This window comes from Podarcis muralis, chromosome 3, assembly GCF_964188315.1.
Source record: "Podarcis muralis chromosome 3, rPodMur119.hap1.1, whole genome shotgun sequence".
NCBI classification, from domain to species: domain Eukaryota; kingdom Metazoa; phylum Chordata; class Lepidosauria; order Squamata; family Lacertidae; genus Podarcis; species Podarcis muralis.
In genome coordinates, this window is record NC_135657.1 from 116,440,007 (window position 1) to 116,459,150 (window position 19,144).

At 47.2% G+C, this 19,144-nt stretch overlaps 1 protein-coding gene across 5 annotated transcripts; it reads right to left on the minus strand.

The window, feature by feature from the left end:
• Positions 1–2,610: 2,610 nt before the first annotated feature.
• CEP68 (centrosomal protein 68) lies at positions 2,611–18,589 on the minus strand. Of its 5 annotated transcripts, XM_028722029.2 has the most exons (7): positions 18,343–18,587; positions 12,284–12,733; positions 9,574–11,001; positions 7,974–8,096; positions 6,257–6,353; positions 5,441–5,603; positions 2,611–3,045 (listed from the first exon to the last, which is right to left on the minus strand). In XM_028722029.2, the coding sequence occupies exons 2-7, from the start codon at positions 12,680–12,682 to the stop codon at positions 3,042–3,044; spliced, it is 2,214 nt and encodes a 737-aa protein (XP_028577862.2). In that variant the 5' UTR covers positions 12,683–12,733; positions 18,343–18,587; the 3' UTR covers positions 2,611–3,041. The 5 variants fall into 5 exon arrangements, with proteins under 5 accessions (XP_028577862.2, XP_028577863.2, XP_077782655.1 ...); XM_028722030.2 differs by lacking the exon at positions 7,974–8,096 and having other exon boundaries at positions 18,343–18,589; XM_077926528.1 differs by lacking the exon at positions 2,611–3,045 and having other exon boundaries at positions 5,157–5,603; positions 18,343–18,589.
• Positions 18,590–19,144: the final 555 nt, after the last annotated feature.

The following is a 19,144-nucleotide window of genomic DNA, read 5'->3' on the forward strand; positions in this document are numbered from 1 at the left end:
TTATTCTGAAGCTACTTCTGAAACCTTTCATGCAATTTATAAAGTGAATTCATTGAGCACAATCATTTAAATTCATTTCTGAAGTGCAGAAAACATCTAGGATGGAAACAGGTTCTGGAGTAAAAGTGTATGAAATCTATATACCCATTGTACTCAAATAACCTCTGGTTAACAAACTTGTAATCTGATTGCCTACTTGATTCCTCCTCGTGTGCAGAGTTAATTCAGGTTCTAGCAGGTTTAACACTGAGAACCAGGCTATTGAAGTTAAGACCCTGGCAAAGGGGAGAGCAGATCTTGCTGATGAACACATTTTGACAACTGGGTGCATAGCCATTTTCACATGGTTAATGTAGGCACCTTACTTTATTAGTATAATAGAGGACCCTTCTATGCCTATTTGCTGAAGTTAAGCAGCCTGTTAATCTTGGCAGGTTCTAACCATTATCCTGAAAACGCAAAGAGCTGTGTAAATTACGTCCTGTTAGTTGTAGGGCAGGTTCTCCTTAGTATCTGAGTAGTGAAGAATCTGCTGGATCAAACCAGTGGCCTATCTAGTGCAGCCTCCTGTTCTCATAGTGGCCAACCAAGCCTATGGAAAGCCTATAAGTAGGAAATGAGTGCCACAGCCCTCTGCACACCTGAGATGCCTGCCACTGACAGTGGAGGTAGAACAGTCACTGTGAGAAGAGGAAAAGGCTAATCTAATCTTCAAAAGCCATCCAAGCTGTTGGCCATCACTGTCTCCTCTGATGCACGTTCCATCGCCTCACTGCTCTCTGTGAAGCAGTAATTTATCCGCATTACTAGGATGAAGGCGAAACAGCACTGTGGTTTGGGCACTCAAACATGTGACAAAATACCAAGAGTTAACTTGTGCTATGAAACTCCCATGTGTCAGTCATATGAGCATTTTTCTCAGAAGCAGCAGAAATGTAACGAGATGATAGGTTCTCATTTCCGTTACTTGTTTATATTTTAAGTTCTTGCCCCCAGCAGGAACTTGGAAGTTTCAAAAAGTGCTATGACTACAGCCTCAGGGAGTTCAAATCCACAGGGCATTTTGGGTTGCAAGACATAAAACTGAGTAACTGGGATGTCTTGTTATTCCTGAAGCATGTTCATGAAGCAACAATAGCAGGTTAGCTTGAGTGTACATACCCACACGTCACTGCTGCTTCCTGTTTTGCCTCCCAGTTGAACGGCAATAACAAAATGATCTCCCACTTACAAATTATACTGCTGAAAACTGGTGGGGGGAGAAGGTAAGCAGGAATGGGTTTTTGTATGGAAGGACTGGTACTGAGACGGTTCTTTGTAAGCAAATCTCTTTTGCACTGGGCTCTTGTAAAGTTGAGTTCACAACAGCCACAGTTCATCATACTGGGATCATTCAGTTTAAAGGTTCCAATTGCTAAATGTGGGTGCCTTCTATCATGTCACCTTCAGAACAGTGGTATCAGACAACTAAAACTACCTGTCTTGCTGAAGAGCATTATAGCAGGAGTTGAATGGGAAGCCTCTAAAAAGCACATTATTTTAAAGCTGCAATGATGCAGCTAGGATCTAGGTTAGAAAATAGGCGAAGATTAAACTACTCACAACAGCTATCACCGTAGCGGTAATTGAAGTGGCATAGTTGAAAACAGCAGAAAAATGTTCAATTCATACAGCCTATTTAGGGCCTTGGTCTCATTTTGTGTTCATTTTATTCCCCATGATTGAGGAGAGAAGCAAATACGAGGAAAGGCACAGGTACTGCATTTAAGATACAAACTGGTTTACTCAACCCAATGTTTTCCTGCAAACCAGAAATAAACTGGTTTGGAATCTCTATTTTTTGGCACATGTGTTGAGCAAACTAGTTACTGAAAAACAGGTTGTTTGATTTTGCATGGATAGCTTATGCAGTGAGTCTTGCTACGATGGGAAAAAAAATATGCAGCCTTGCTTTAGCCAAATGTGCATGAGCAGCCAGTTATCCAATTTGGGGGGATGTATTTTAAATATTCAAAATTCTTATTTAGAGGTTTGGCAGTAAGGATTCTTAAACTCAACTTCAGTAGCAAAACTGTTTACCTCATCGAATAAGATCATACACAGTACTAAACTATGGGAACAAGTCTTGGATTTGGGCACTCATCTACGGGCACAGCTACTGTTTTAAACTACAATTAGTTTCCAGACTGAAACAAACCAGGTTTAGTTTTAACAGGGCAACTTCAAAGCATAATCCAGAGTTTGGCAAAACTGCACTTCCCTGCTTAGGCTTAACTATACTGTAGCTGAAAATGGAAGCAAATACTAGGAGGCAGCAGAGGCCTGCAGTCTCATTCCTCTTATGAAATGAGGCCATTAGCAAACCACATAGCAATTCTTCAAAAGAGCTATAAGGATAAGTTCTCTGTACTCCAAAGAAAATCAGCAGCTCTTAAACAGCAGTTTGCTAGAGAACCTCTACCAATGATTAACCAAAGAACAAACCAGCCATGGCACTATTCCTTTAAAAAGCATCAGGTGAAGTTATCCATGTCTTCTTAGAGATCACTGTGTGACAGGGAGATGGCATGTGTACTGAAATCACACATTGCCAGTGCTTTCTTTAATATATATGGTGATAAAATTCTTTTATTTGAAATGTAGTCTTCCATAGAAATTACATGTAAACAAACGAACCATATTTCGAAGGAAAACCAAAGTAAATTAAAGAACCAGGCACTGGAGACTTCTAATTGTTCACTTGAACAACGATAACGATAAAAAGGGCATCCAACTTTAGAGGCCGTTCATCACACCAGTCAATGACCACACCAACATCTGTGGACGCTGTATCCAGCATACTCCCAACGGGTGCCAGAGATGGAGCCAGTTGCTGTAACACCTGAACTTGGAAACAAATCTTGGTGACGCTGCAAGAGGTCACATACAGCTTCCAGGCTTCAAGCACACTGTCGAGAGCACTTTAATATTTCCTCGAACTCCTTATTGAAGCAGCTCTTTCATTCAGGGAAAGAAGGCCTGTCAAATTCCACACAGAGGCATTATCTGAAATAAAGTAATCTGCAAGTTAACAAATGCGTCCTGTCTTTTTTCCATTGTGGACTTCAAACTAAATACACTTAGGATGAGCAGACCTGCTTCACTTCAGCAAGGTTGCTGCGTCAAATGCCTTTAGACTACACACTGAAAATTGCCCATGGTACCAAGCATTCATTTGCTCTATGGGATTTAAATAACTTAAAATAATTGGGGGGGGGGATTAGTATGTTTTTATTTGCAACCAAAAGTTCCTCAGGACATAAAGTGGCTGGAGAAACCCAGAACGGCTGGGAAACTCGGGCAGATGGGTGGGGAATAAATGATGATGATGATGATGCCTCAGTTCTGTATCCCATTACAAAGTAGCCCTCTTAAGTTACATGGCTCCCGTTGCTCAGTCCCTGCTCCTGCCAACCTAGCAGTTCGAAAGCACGTCAAAGTGCAAGTAGATAAATAGGTACCGCTCCGGTGGGAAGGTAAACGGCGTTTCCGTGCGCTGCTCTGGTTCGCCAGAAGCGGCTTAGTCATGCTGGCCACATGACCCAGAAGCTGTACACCGGCCAATAAAGCGGGCCAATAAAGCGAGATGAGCGCTGCAACCCCAGAGTCGGTCACGACTGGACCTAATGGTCAGGGGTCCCTTTACCTTACAGGTACAGATAAACTTCAACCTAAGCTCTACATTTCTAGAAGGCCACTGTTAATACTGCCACTTTCAACCCGTAATAAATCTTTTTAAAAGCCAATGGCCAGGAAGGTGCTATTCAGACAATGCAGGCTTGATTTCCCAATTGTTTTCTGCATTTTACTATTAGTGACTATGATTGCTATGATAGTTTAAATTAAACCACTGGCTGAAAGCAAGGAGCAACAAAACTAGAAAGTGTGTGCTCTCGTTGAAGGATGGGATCCTTATACCCTTTAGCACAGAGGCAGCTGAACTCCTTTACAGTGCTGTTCGGTATCATGTCTGATCAAAGTAAGGTAAAGGGACCCCTGACCATTAGGTCCAGTCGTAACCGACTCTGGGGTTGCGGCGCTCATCTTGCTTTATTGCCCGAGGGAGCCGGCGTACAGCTTCCGGGTCATGTGGCCAGCATGACTAAGCCGCTTCTGGCAAACCAGAGCAGCACACAGAAACGCCGTTTACCTTCCCGCCGGAGTAGTACCTATTTATCTACTTGCACTTTGATATGCTTTCAAGCAATGGGAGCTCACCCCGTTGTGGGGATTCGAACCACTGACCTTCTGATGGGCAAGTGCTAGGCTCTCTGGTTTAACCCACAGCGCCACCCACGTCCCTCTGATCAATGTAAGTCCCGCTAAATTCAGTGGGGCTGACTCTGCGGAAACTGGGTACAGGATTGCAGCCTTAATGATTCACCTAAAGATGGCAGGTTAAAAAAGAACAAAGGCTCCTGAACCTTTAATTGTTGTGTAGAAGAGGTAGTTTCAAGAGATGCAGATAGTCATGCAAATTCACTCTTCTTGGCAGCTATTAACAGTGCAGAAGCCCTGTCCCTTATTTAATGAAGCCGCTCTATCCACAAAGAGCAGGGACAAAAAGAGGAATAAAAGAGCCAATGGAGGTCCCTTCAGGTGCAAAGTGCTAGACCTTGGATCCAAATTTCCCATTAGGAGCAGAGAAAACTGCTTTGCACAGAATCAGATCATTGGCTCACCCAGCCCAGTTGAGACCAGCTGGCAGGAAGGAGTCTTTCCCAGTCATAAGAACCAAAGGACAACCTGCAGGGGTGTGACAGTGGGGGCAGGCAGGGGGCCTGGTTCTGGGGGGGAAGGGGACTTTTGCCTACAGTGGCAAAATATCCCGGGCTGCCCCTGCAGACCACCCTTTCCACCTTAATTCATTATAACCATGAGGACATTTTCTTAAAGCGTTTATACCCTTATATCCGCCCCAGGAAAACTGGGAGCATCTGCCTAAGTAAAAGTAAAGGTAAAGAGACCCCTGACCATTAGGTCCAGTCGTGACCGACTCTGGAGTTGCGGCGCTCATCTCGCTTTACTGGCCGAGGGAGCCGGCGTACAGCTTCCGGGTCATTTGGCCAGCAGGACTAAGCCGCTTCTGGCAAACCAGAGCAGCGCACGGAAACGCCGTTTACCTTCCCGCCGGAGCGGTACCTATTTATCTACTTGCACTGACCTTCTGATTGGCAAGTCCTAGGCTCTGTGGTTTAACCCACAGCACCACCTGTGTCCCTACGAAAAGCTCAAGATGAGCGTCAATTCATGAGAGGGTGCAAGTTTAGTATTTAAGGAACTTCAAACGCCCTTGGAGCCAGGCAAGCTTGGTGAAAGCTCTGTCTGCTTCCTTACTTGCCAGCACACAAGAACACATTCATTAACGTCCACCCTCACATCTTCTCTTCCGCTTACCCACCTTGACGACTCTGCCTGGGCAGCCGTTTGCTGAGCATCACAATTCTTTATCAAGCCATCGCCAAGCGTGTCCATAGCTGCTAGGAGAGTCTCATACAAGCGTTCAGCATGGCTTTCAAGCCTGTCAGATTGTTTGGCGATCAAGCCGAGGATGTTCTGTAAAACTAGAAGCAAGGGTTAATACAAATTTAAGATCCGGATTATGTGATGTTTCTCCTTAATAATTTTGGGTAAATAACACTGTTAGAAATGACCACAAGAAGAGGCATTAAGCGTTCTGATTTGCTTGCAATAAATAACTAGAGGATAAGAGAAAGAAGAGTAGATTATGGTGCATGCTTGGAATAGAGAGATGGTGCTGTACAAGTTATAGCAGCTTTCTAATGGATGAAACTAACAAGGATTCACCAAAAAGCACTACCCCAAAGCTCCATTTTCTATTAGCGAACACACACGTGCTCAGGTCACAGCTCAGCCACAGTGCTTTCTAGTTTTTCAGCCTTTATATAGTAAAAAGAAGGTAACACTGGGCATATTTCAGCAAAAATAAAGCATTCTGAAATCCTACAGCTTTCTATGAGAACATCAAATATGTGCTTAAGTTTGCTCTGTTTAAACAGATGAGACTTGAAAACTATATTTGGCAGGATTCATGCCAAATATCTTGAAAGCTTAGAACGTTGAAAACACTGTGGGAGAAGGTGGAGGAGTTTCAGAAAAATATTACAAGGTCTGATCTGGTGGCCTGCAGTCCCCCTGTCCTCCCCCACACCGTATTCTGGTTCTGTTCCCCCCTTATAGTTGTCTCTCCCCTCACCTGGTGAATCTGATACCATGCATTTGAGAAGCCTATCTCCATCTTGCAAGACATTTTCAGTCAGTGTCTGGTGGTCAGCTAAATCCTTTTTGAACTCCTGCATAGAAATGTGATGGATGTCATGAGCAACAATATTCAAAGCCAAAGCATTAAAAATCAATTAATGAGTAAAGAAAAATTAGGGACGCAGGTGGCGCTGTGGTGTAAACTACTGAGCCTTGGGTATCAGAAGGTTGGCGGTTCGAATCCCCGCGATGGAGTGAGCTCCCGTTGCTTGGTCCCTGCTCCTGCCAACCTAGCAGTTTGAAAGCACGTCAAAGTGCAAGTAGATAAATAGGTACCACTCTGGCAGGAAGGTAAACGGCGTTTCCGTGTGTTGCTCTGGTTCACCAGAAGCAGCTTAGTCATGCTGGCCACATGACCCGGAAGCTGTACACCAGTTCCCTCGGCCAGTAAAACGAGATGAGTGCCACAACCCCAGTCATCCACGACTGGACTTAACTGTCAGGGGTCCTTTACATTTACCTTTCTAAAGAAAAATTACTCATTACCCACAAGTGGGCACATAGGTTCCGCAAAATGTATTTAAAAGTTATAGGTTGGATCCAACGGTGTGAGAAGACAGCCTGTGTATCCCATTTTTCTTTCCCTCCTCTGCCTGCAGCTGTTGTACTTTAAAAAAACAATAACAAAAAAACCTATCTATGGAGACAATGGGGCACCCCGAAACAGCAGAGGCTGTGGTGTACAGTTCTGCAGTGCAAAATAGGAGGGGAAGTCAGCTAAAATTGAGAGGACGGGTCGTCTGACAGCAGAAGCTCCCACTGCTGAAAGATCCCTCTGCCAGATTCTAGGCAATTTCCCCCTTTGTACTGCAGCCCTGTGCAATGCAGCCTCGACTGTTCAGGAGGGCCCTCTGAATCTCTGTACAGGGTTACAGCTGTCAGGGGTGGCACGGCAAGGAGGGCACAGGAATATCAGTTGTGTGAGCTGCCCTGATGGAACAAGGATCACAATGCTCTTAGCCAGGGGTAGGCAACCTAAGGCCCGGGGGCCGGATGCGGCCCAATCACCTTCTCAATCCTGCCCATGGACGGTACAGGAATCAGTGTGTTTTGACATGAGTAGAATGTGTCCTTTTATTTAAAATGCTTCTCTGTGTTATTTGTGGGGCCTGCCTAGTGTTTTTAGATGAGTAGAATGTGTGCTTTTATTTAAAATGTATCTCTGGGTTATTTGTGGGGCATAGGAATTCGTTCATCCCCCCCCCCAAAAAAAATATATAGTCCGGCCCACCACATGGTCTGAGGGATGGTGGACCGGCCCACGGCTGAAAAAGGCTGCTCTTAGCCTATCTGCCCTCCGGTTACTACCAACTGTACACCAAGAACAGCAGAACTCTCCTAGGAGGGTGAGCACATGGCGAGAATATACATTTTCCCAATACCGTATTCCACTGATTTATACATTGGGGGGGGGGGGGAGACCAGTGTTTCATGATGTGGACTAAGAGCTTTCTACAATAGGCATTCTTCCAAACTGATAGCCACAGTGGGGCTGCAGCCTTTTCTTATTTCTCACAGGGGTCTGCTTAAGGGATTATCTGATTTGAATTGGGCCTCTTTTCAGCAGTCAATTGCTCCTACATAATGAAGCCCAGTGACCTCAGAGCTACTCAAACCCACAGTTAAGGAGGAAAAATGGGGGAAGGAATTACCAGGTAGCTTTGTAATGCTGCCTTGACACTTCCAACATCTGGCTTGGGAGGAATCCAGTTGTCTGTAACTTCTGCTACTTTGTGGAGCCAACAAATGAGCTCTTCTAGTTGACAGCAAAATATCTACTTGGATGAATCAGAACAAAGGCACCCATTATATGCGTAAGACATAGTAAAATTCAGTTTTATAGGCTTAACTGTAAAACTGTTTGGGGGGGTTTTCAGTTCCCAGGTTAGAAGCAGTAGTGGGGTGGGAGAGCGGAAAACTAGACAAGTCCAAAAAGCCTGGGACACAAATTTTCACAACCCTCAAGTGACTACAGTGGCTCAATTACCAGAAGTAATGTATTCAGTATTAATTCTGGAAGTGTATTCTTGATTCTGACCTAACTTAGCCTCCTAGAGCAAAATATACAGCAGTATGATACCCGCCTCAAATATCATAGAACCATAGAATTGTAGTGTTAGAAGGGACACTTCCAGAATTATCACTAAATACAATACTGGTGGCTGCTGCTTCACAAATGGTACAGAGACAGGCAAGGTGAAGGAGCAGAAAATGCCTGTTTTCAGGTCCCTGCCCTATGACATTACAGTGGTGCCCTGCAAGACGAATGCCTCGCAAGACGAAAAACTCGCTAGACGAAAGGGTTTTCCGTTTTTTGAGTCATTCCGCAAGACGAATTTCCCTATGGTCTTGCGAGTTCTTGCGAGTTTGTTTCCTTTTTCTTAAAGCCGCTAAGCCGTTAATAGCCGCTAAGCCGCTAATAGCCGTGCTTCGCAAGACGAAAAAACCGCAAGACAAAGAGACTCGCGGAATGGATTAATTTTGTCTTGCGAGGCACCACTGTATGTAGGTTGTGCTATACATAAACTTGCCCCAGATGACCTAACTGCAATGCGCTCTGCGTGGGGCTTTGAAGGTGACCCGGAAACTACAACTAATCCGGAATCTGGCAGCTAGACTGGTGACTGGGGGCGGCCACCGAGACCACATAACACCGGTCTTGAAAGACCTACATTGGCTCCCAGTACGTTTCCGAGCACAATTCAAAGTGTTGGTGCTGACCTTTAAAGCCCTAAATGGCCTCAGTCCAGTATACCTGAAGGAGCGTCTCCACCTCCATCGTTCTGCCCGGACACTGAGGTCCAGCTCCGAGGGCCTTCTGGTGGTTCCCTCGCTGTGAGAAGCCAAGTTACAGGGAACAAGGCAGAGGGCCTTCTCGGTAGTGGCACCCTCCTTGTGGAATGCCCTCCCACCAGATGTCAAAGAGAAAAATAACTACCAGACTTTTAGAAGACATCTGAAGGCAGCCCTGTTTAGGGAAGCTTCTAATGTTTGACTTACTATTGTATTTTAATATTTTGTTGGAAGCCGCCTAGAGTGGCTGGGGAAACCCAGCCAGATGGACGGGGTAAATAATAAATTGTTATTATGATATAAGTGATAATACAGGTCTACACAGGGACAAGCAGCCAGGCCTTCAGGTCTTTCAGCCCTTCAAACTCGCACACTCACTTTGGCCACTTTCAAATCTAAGGATCATATGACACAACTGGCATTTTGCTGTTCAGGTCTGGATTTTTTTGTTTTATTTACCTTTATATGCAGTGCAAGGGAGTCTCTGCAACGGTTAGTCTCTTGCTCGACATGATGACCTCTGCTCTCGAGGAATCTTGTTTTGAGCAAGTCAATGCTACTAGCAGCCTCTCCTGGCAACCCCTCCTGGTCTTGGCAGCTTTGGCTGCTCAGAAGGTCTTCTTCAATGTGTTCGTGGAAGCTACACGTATGACAAGAATCACCATCTGTTTCCCACTGACTCTTGCTGGCTCCACCATCTCCCTGAGCCTCCAGTGGAAGCTGCTCTCCAGTCCCATCGGCATATGCAAAATGTTCAGGGTTCCTTATGATCAGTGAAAGCTCAGTCAGCTGCTGAGCCAAGGTCTCTAACTCCTTGAGCCTGGGTGGTAAGGAGAGATACTCTTCATCACTGGAACTCCCGTTTCGTAAAGGCAGCACCCTTGTGGAGCGGATGAAGCTGCTACTGACAGCATCTCTCTTTGTAAGGCAGCCAGCCCTTGTGTCCCAGCGTCTTTCATCCAAGTTGCATGAATCAAATGGAGCTGGTCGAGGGCACATAGGAGACAAGCCATGCACCATCTCCCCAGAGATGCGACTTCTCCCAGGAGAGGGAACACCATCAGAAAAGGACACTTTCCCAACAGGTGAGAGTCTGTAGTGAGAAACTGGAAGGGGGCATTGTGACTTTTCCAATAAAGGGGTTGGAAAGCCCTCGGAGTGTGGGATCTCTGCAGCCAGGAGTTCCTGTCCTTGCAGGTTCATGGACTTCAAGGTACTTTCGGGAGAAATGGAAAGGCTATTGAGGTCAACCCCAGAATCGTGGACGGAAGACTCTCTGGGTTTCTTTGCAAGCTTGTGCTTCGGCCTCAAAGGATAGGTGTAATCAAGCAAGTCCTCATATTCTTTATTAGGGTCCCAATGGGGCGACTGGCGGTCTGGCGATGGGGGCAAGCAATCGGGTATGGCACACGCCCAGTAGTCCGCCTGGAAGGAGGACATCTTTCTCATGTGACCCACTGTGGGGGAGCTATCCAAAGCTATGTGCCCGGGTGCGCCCAGCATGTGGTTTCCTGAAGGGTCAGGGAGACTAGGCAGCTGCCAGGGAGTAGATGTTTCAGGGGACAACGAAAGAGCCCCGGCCCCCCAAAAGCTCTTTGATCTCGCCATCCCCTGCTGATCAAAACCAGAGTCTTCTGAAGGCTGTAAGGTGAAGCTAGTCCGAGGGAACGCAGGTGTCACAGCATCAAAACGGTGGTTTATTTTACCTCGCAGGTGTTTGGGAGTGGATGAATAAGGCGCAACTGTCACCTGGCTCCTCCCATCGGCATCAAGGCTGTAGAGGGGTTTGGTGGGAGGGCTGTAAAATGTTGAGTCCATAGCTTTGGTTGTGATTTCCAGCAACCCCTGAAGAGGCTCTGCAGAATCCGAGTCTTCTGCTGAGGTCACCTGTGCAAGTCATTTTTAAAAAAGAGGTCAGGCAAGAAAGGCAGGCTTTTTTTTTATTTACAAAGAAAGAATATTCTAATATAGGTGGGGGTTTAATTAGCAAGGAGGCTGTTGACAATTGTTTTTTTCTTTCTTTTCTTTTAAGCTCAATGGCTTTCCCCCCAGAAATAAGTGAACCTGGATTAATTTGAAGGCTGGAGGAATGAAAACCAGCATTCTGATGGAAATGACATCAGGGGTCAGCAAGCTTTTTCAGCACGGGGCCGGTCCACTGTCCTTCAGACCTTGTGGGGGGCTGGACTATATTTTTTTGGGGGGGGGGGAATGAATGAATTCCTATGCCCCACAAATAACCCAGAGACTCATTTTAAATAAAAGGACACATTCTACTCATGTAAAAACACGCTGATTCCCAGACCGTCTGCAGGCCGGATTTAGAAGGCGATTGGGCCAGATCCGGCCCCTGGGCCTTAGTTTGCCTACCCATGACATAGAACTGCAGAATTGGAAGGGTCATCACAAGAATGACACTAATTACTTATGTATTTGGGAATCTCAAAACACCCCCCCCCCAAATAGAAAGACCCGGACCAATTACATTCAAGCAAATTCACTCACTCTCATGGGCTATTTATGTTCCGGTTGCCCAGGCAGTTTTTACCCGTATTTAAGCCAACAAACTAGATCTATCTCGTGCACCATTTGGATAGGTTTTCAGAAAAGTCCATAATGCTGCCCAATCCTGAATTCAGGGAAGCGGGTCCATCATTCTTCCTCCCCACCCTCACTTGCAATATTACCATAGTAGCAAATACCATAAATCTGAAACTCTAAAATACGCAAATTCACAGCACAACCCTATGTGCATTTTCTCAAAAGCCCCACGGTGTTCAATGAGGCTTACTCCCAATTAAGTGTGCCTAACATTGGGTAGCAATCTGTTATCCTTCTCACTGATCATCCCTCCTCACCTGCATTCAGACCCAGCCTGACCAACGTTCAATAAAAACAATTTTAAAGGAAGAGGCAGAAGTGTGACTAAATCAGAACGGCAGTCAAAGGCTGCAAGGTATTTGCTCTGGTTTCTAATTCAGGTAACTCCTAAAGTTTCTTCCAAACTGCTTATCCACCATGTTACATGTGCCAATGGAAAGAGATGTATAAAAGGAAATAAAAAATGATTTCTGCACTATGATCATTCACTCTTCGACTGTGAGAATCCAGTCTCCTTAGCATTTTTCTTGGAAGCATTGTGCAAGTATGAATCCCTAAATATGCTCACCTGTTGTTGTTCTTCTGGAAACAGACCACCTCTGCTAAAACTGGGAGCTACCTCACTACCAAAAGTGGTCCCACTGATGAGCGGCCGTCTCTCCACATACTTTACTTTTGCTTTCATCTTGCAAAACTTGTTAGAAGCCGTTGAAGACATCTTATCACATTTTTCAGTTCTCCAGGAAATGCCAGGAAATGTATGACCAGCTTTCTCTATGGCCTTGAGCTCTCCAACCCCTGTTTCTTTGGGCAAAGGCTCTTCTTCTTCCACAGCTGAAGGCTGGTAAACCTTGCTAACTAGTTCAGAGTGGTCCATCTCGAGTTCTCGGTAGTTCCACCTCCCATAGCATTTGGCCTTCGCACTCAACGATGCCTCAAAAGGAGATTTTTCTACCTCCAAGGCCATCTATAAAGCAGGTTTCTTTTCCTTCAGTGCCTCAAATGTGAGTCTTTTAACCTGAAATAAACAAGAGATGCAACTGAATTATTTAAGAACTCCCATCTAACACAGAGGCTGCAAGCCTATGCATGCTAATTTGCAAGTAAGCTCCAATTAGCCGTCCAAGAAAGCATCCCTAGGATTGTTCTGGATATCTACAATCCCATGCATATTCATTTGTAAGCTGGTCATACTGTTTTCAATGGGACCTACTTGCAGGAAGCAAGTAAAAATGTTATTTAAAAAAACAAACACAAGAATAAGAGGAGACTGAGGAAACATGACAGCCATCTTCAAATAAACAAAGGGCTGTCAATAGGAAGATGGCGCAAGCTTGTTTTCTCTTGCTCCAGATTCTAGGATCCAAACCAATGGCTTCAAGTTACAAGGAAGGAGATTCCGACTAAATATCAGGAAGAACTTTCTGACAGTAAAAGCTGTTCAACAGTAGAGCAGTCTCTCTCAGAAAGTGGTGGACTCTCCTTCCAAGGAAGGTTTTAAGCAGAGGTTGGAGAAACAGCTGTCATGGATGCTTGAGATTCCTGAATTGCAGAAAAGTGTTACACACACAAATTTCCTGGAAGTGAATCACGACCATCTATTTAACAGTCAATGAGCTTTTAATAAAGAGCCATGGGTAAAATATTTGATTTCTTAGGTTACGCTTAAAAAATGATACAATATGCATCCTATTTATTATTATGGGCTTCCTACTGGATTCAGGAACTAACAAATTACCACAGAGCAGGCACTGGTGCAGATCACCAGGACCACCCAAGGAACCCAGTAACAATATCGTTTTCTCACTTTATGCCCCCAACTACCTTGATGGCAGAAAGTGAGGAGGAATTAAAGAACCTTTTATTGAGGGTGAAAGAGGAGAGCGTAGGAACCCAAAGAGAGCGTAGGAACCCAAATACACACACTTCGATGCCAGCAAAGAGTGAGGCCAGTGAGAGAGCTTCATTTGCCCTTAGTGACATCATCACAAACAGCCAAATGTAAAGAGTTGCATGACGCTATATCATCATCACTGTGATGCCTAACTGGATGGATCAATGGCCCTGTTAACATCAATAAGATGGTTATTTGGCTAGATCCGAGTATCAGCAACAGGCAGCAGCTGTTTAAAGAAGAAAACTGGTACCACGCTGCTACTCTGTGACTTTTCAGTTCATCCTAATTAGAGTACCATGCTACTTTGTCGGCAAACTAAGGCCCATGGACCGGATCCAGCCCAATTGCCCTCTGGATCCGGCCCGTGAACAGTTCTGCAATCGCCGCTTGGGTCAGCACGATCACCATTTTTTTCCAATCTTTTTCGAGAGCCATTTTTTGGCAATTTCTCCTCCCTCCCTCTTCCTGGCTTCTCCCTGCCCTGCGGAGGAAGGGAGCTGGGCTTTGATAGGAAGCCTCGCCGCCTACCCACGGGCCTCTCCCCATGGCCGTGCTGTGGGCTGGAGCTTGGCGCACCTGCTGGCCTCGCGCCTGGGAAAGTTGGCCTGAAAAGGAGAGGTGCCGCCAGCGCCCAATCGCAGGCAGAGCGACGAAGGAGGTAGGCAGGGGGAGGGGAGGGGCTGGGGGGGAGAGAGAAGCCCCCTGCGCCATGTGCGCTCTCGTGCGCGCAGTCTGGCCCGCCACTAGGTCTGGGGAACGGTGAACCAGCCCCCTCCAAAAAAAAGTTTGCTGACCCCTGTACTAACAAGAGGCATTGTTTAAAATGAAAAAAGTTGCCTGTGTCACGTAAGAAATAACTTCAGAGTTAGTCCTGAACATCTAGAAGAGGGGAAACCCTTTATGTTACCTCTACTTGAAGCAGATAAATCTCGGCCTCATTGGTTTTTGAATTCTTCCAACTGCAAAAAAAGGGCAGAGATTGTGAGAAAGGACAAACGCAGCCTTCCATTCCTTGAGGCCTCTTTCAGATGCCATTTTTGGGATGCCACCATTAGGTCCACCTCCAGCCTTGTCCACTGACTGCCTAATTCTGTCCTGGCCACAGCTCTGCATCTCTCTGGTCTGCTGCTCCACAAGAGAGAAGGTGCCCTCAAGGTTCCCAGTATGTAGCAGGTTCTTCATGGGAGCAAATGAAGCTTTCAGAAAAGAGAGAGCGCTTTACCAGGGGTACTATAGATGAAGCAGTTTGTTGATATCACTAAGCAATGGGAAAGCACTGCAGAGCACGAAAGAGGCAAATTAAATGCTTCATCAATTTTACAGGGCATGCATAACAAGCACACTGTTCGGTCCCAAGAGAAAGAAAAAACCACCAGAGACTAGTAAGCTACTGCTCCTTTAAGGGCAGGTCAACTCAACATGCAAACAAAAGAAAGATGAAGTAACTGAGAGGATCCATCACAAAACTTTCATGAGACTCAGCCCAAGCCGTACGGATCAAGGGCCCAATTCTAATAACACAGCAAAATAATACATGAACAGGTTTACACTATAAACCATTGTTCTGGTCTGTGAGGGGTTTTTAGCCATTCACCTCCATCGTCCCTCTTGTTACAGGTACCATGAGATGGCTTGCAAGCCACTCAAATTCAGGTGCACCCAGAATAGCAAAATCTTGCCTGAGCATGGATTTTAGCAAAGCTACTCTTTTCTATTCATCCCCTTGTGTTCAGCACAGCTGCACTGGAGCACAAGAGCTGGGTTTTAGTTAAGCATTTCACGTCATGCACAGCAGCCTTGCTAGATCAGACAAAAAGGCTCACTGAGCCCAACCAGGTGCACCCAAAAGGCCCATAAGCAGTATGTGAAAGCAACTATCATTTTCCGTCCTTGCAGCCTCTGAACCTGGAAACTGCATATAGGCACCACAAGCAGCAGCCACTGAGCCTTCCACTCCGCGAATTTCTCAAATCCCCATTTAAAGCTACCCAGGATCACATCTTGTGCCAGCAAATTCCTCAAATAACTGTCCCAAACCTTCTGCAAATCGTATCACTGCACGACCCACAGTTCCAATTTTCGTCACTTGTCTGTTATGGCAGCGGTGAAACTAGGCGGGTCAAGAACCCAGTTTGACACTTTGCCCACACGCATTTGCGAACACGTACACACACACGCGCTGAAAGCCTCAGTGGCACTCAGGGTGGTCTTACCCATAGAGGCTAGTGGCGCGGGGCACCAGGGCGCCAAGTTCTGGAGGGCGCCAGGGAAGAGGCGGAGGCTGGACGTGGTGCCACCCGGCATCAGCTCGCCACCCTTGCAGCCTCCGCCAGGCCATGCCGAAGCAGCGCCACTCCCAGAACCTCCGTCTGCCGTGGCCACCACGGCACGAAGCGTCCAGCTGAGCCGGGAGGCGCCGTGTCCAGCCTCTGCCTCTTCCCCACCAGAGGAGCAACCCTCCAGCCACTGCCCGCCTCCTCCAGCCCCACCATCCTCCCTAAAAAACTCTGGGAAACCGGGGGGGGGGGCCACCGGAGGGAGCTTTGCACCACGGCACCGGATATGCTTAAGATGGCCCTGATGGCACCCCTCTGGAGCTTTCACCCAGGGCAAAAACCCCAACTAGCCCCCCATAGCTACGGCTCTGGTTATGGCAAAGGTCTTTGGCATTTCCTTCTACTACTTTTTGTCTATTTTTACCACCTGACACTGTACATTTTTTTTTAAAAATCCAAGTGTCCTTCCAGAGTCTTCTTAGGATTTACTATTATTATTTAGCTCCTTGTGGTTATAAGACCTGTTCAATTGAGTACGCTCACTCTTCCCATCTTTGAGGCCAGCAACAGGCAGGCATACAGCAGAAGAGGGACAAGCAAAAACAATGTGGATTCGGGGTTTTAGGGTTCCCAACGCCACAGGGAAGCAAACCCATGAAAATGAAGGACAGTCTGTCAACAACACAGCTCTCTGAGTATCCAGAGCCGCAAGCACCCACACGCACACATACTTGAAGGAGGCAACAGGAAGCAGGTCGCGTTTCCCCTGCCAACGGTTTGTGCTTGCCTGCCTTACACTTTGCACACAATGGCTGGGTTCCAATTGCTCTTATGGGCATGCATTTAACACACTGCCTAGTCGAAATTTAAGACTACTCTTAATAAATGCCAGTTAATTCTCCTGAACTTCAGAGGCTTTGATGCAATGATCTCCTATTTTGTGTTTCCAAAGGGCTGCTTATTTCAGCAGTCAAAAGTACAGAATTTAACCACCAAGCACTAAAATCGGGACCCAAACTTTACAATCCTAACAGACACTGCTGTCAGTAAGTTTTGCCCTTAACTTTAAGTGGAAAAAGTGTTGAATAGTAACAGGAAAGCCTATAACTGTTCTGGCATTATTGGGGGCGGGGGGGGGGGGAATGTTAGCACATGAATGGCTGCCATAACTCTGTGTGGGTAAAGATGGAGACAGCTAGTTTTCATAACACAATGCCAACCCTGCCTTTTGTTAATACCCACCGACTGCCAGACTTTTAAATACTAACAACCAAGTCCCCAGACAATAATAGTATTTTGCAATGTTCTCTGAAGTCTCTGGAGAGCTTTGATTGCTATTAAAAAGATCCTGCCTTGGCCAAGAAATTAAATCTCCCTCTACACAGATGGTGAACTACGTGGTTTTCAACCCACCAGAAAACACTAGTTTCGGTTTGTTTCTTACAAAAACCTAAACGAATGAAAGAATCAGAAAAAAGCAGATCCCTGTACACTACCATTCACACAGATGCAACTATTGTGGCTTATCAATCGCAAATTTAGAAGGATGCAAAGCAGGAGAAAATAAAGATTTTAAAAGAACCATGGCATTTAATAAAATCCCGCAGAGGGCTTTTGTAAAAAAAAAGGGGGGGGAAACAAGTTAGAGGCGTTATCAAGAATGCTTTTGTGGGAGAGGGGTTATTGGTGTGTTTCTGTTTTATATATTTGCAATTTTTCTGTTGTGAACCTCCCTAGGATCTTCGGTGAAGGGCAGTACAGAATATTAATTAATTAATAAAAAATAACGTGCTCAAGGGCAGGCCTTCTGAAAGGGGGGACAGCCTTGTTGGTTATCAGAACTGTAGAGCTGGAAGAGACCCCCGAGGGCCAATCTAGTCCAACCCTCTGCAATGCAAGAACCTCAACAGGATCATAGAAAAAAAAATATTTTTCCTTCCAGTAGCACCTTAAGTGTGCATGCACACGAAAGCTCATACCAAGAACTAACTTAGTTGGTCTTTAAGGTGCTACTGGAAGGATTTTTTTTTGTTTGTTTTGTTTTGACTATGGCAGACCAACACAGCTACCTATCTGTAACTAGGATCATAGAAGGGCAGAGTTGGAAGGGACACCCCCCCCCCGGGGGGAGGGTCATTGAGCCCATCGCCTCCCAATGCAAGAATCTCAGCCCTCTGCTCAAAAACCTCTTTTGCGTTTCCGTCTTGCAAAGCGCCCTGCGCCATAGAAATGACAAGGTCAGCGCCGGACCGGCTTTCTCTCCGGACAAGCGCAGCAGCAGGGAAGGCCAGCCCGGCGGAGTCGCGTCCGCCCGCGCCTCGGCCCCAAGCAACGCCGGGGCCGCCCTCGGCCTCCCGCCCCGGCGGCCCCCGAAAACAGCGGCAGCGTCTCCGCGGAGCTTCCGCGCGCAGCCTCCTCCTCCGAGGCGCAGGCGGAGGAGCGGCGCGCCCTTACCCGAAGAGGGTCCCCGCCGAGCTCTGCACCCTCCGGCCCTCGTCCGGCCACGACGCGGGAGCCCGCGCGCCCCCCGGGGCCGCCTCTGGAAATGGAGGCGCTCGGAAGCAGCAGGGGCGCAAAGCGCAGCCCGTGGCCGCCTTGGAGAAGCTGCTGCTGCCGCTGCGCGCGCCCGGGACGCGCTTCTTCTCCGCCCTTTCCCTGAGGGAACCTGCGGGCGTCCAGGCCTGGCGCGCCTCCTATGGGGGGGGGGGGTTGCGCGCCCAAGTGACGAGAGGAGGCGGACGGGCGCGCGCGGGGGGGGGGGAGGGGAGGGGGCGCGGTCTTGTCGCTTTGGTGAGGGAGACAAAGGGAGGCCTGGAAATGGAAACGGGGGGCGGGAAACTCGCCCGCTTTGGCCAGGGGCGCATTGCGCGCCAAAACTGGGCGGAGAAGCTGTCACCGCCGGGGCGGGCCAAGACTTTGGGGCACCTGAGGCGGGCTCCAGAATAAGACACACACCCCCCACGAGAGGAGGGGCGCCTCTCCTTCCTTTTGCAGTTGAGATTCCAGCGTTGCAGAGGGTGCACTAGATCCCTCTGGATCCCTTCCAACCAGTGGCGTAGCGTGGGGGGTGCAGGGGGGGCCGGCCGCACCTGGCGCAACATCTGGGGTTAGGGCAAACCCACAGGTTAGGGGGCGCAAATCCACAGGTTAGGGGGCGCAAATTACTTGCCTTGCCCCGGGTGCTGACAACCCACGCTACGCCACTGCTTCCAACTCTACAATTCTGTGATACAGTTGTTTAGTCATTTAGTCGTGT

What these genes read in the sequence shown, in the direction of transcription:
- CEP68 (XM_077926529.1), bottom strand. Translation starts at nt 12,682, where the DNA reads ATGGCCTTGGAGGTAGAAAAATCTCCTTTTGAGGCATCGTTGAGTGCG. An exon ending in TTCCAGAAGAACAACAACAG is followed by an intron (nt 11,002 to 12,283) that starts GTGAGCATATTT and finishes TGACTTGCACAG; the next exon opens with GTGACCTCAGCAGAAGACTC. An exon ending in CCCTTGCACTGCATATAAAG is followed by an intron (nt 8,097 to 9,573) that starts GTAAATAAAACA and finishes TCATCCAAGTAG; the next exon opens with ATATTTTGCTGTCAACTAGA.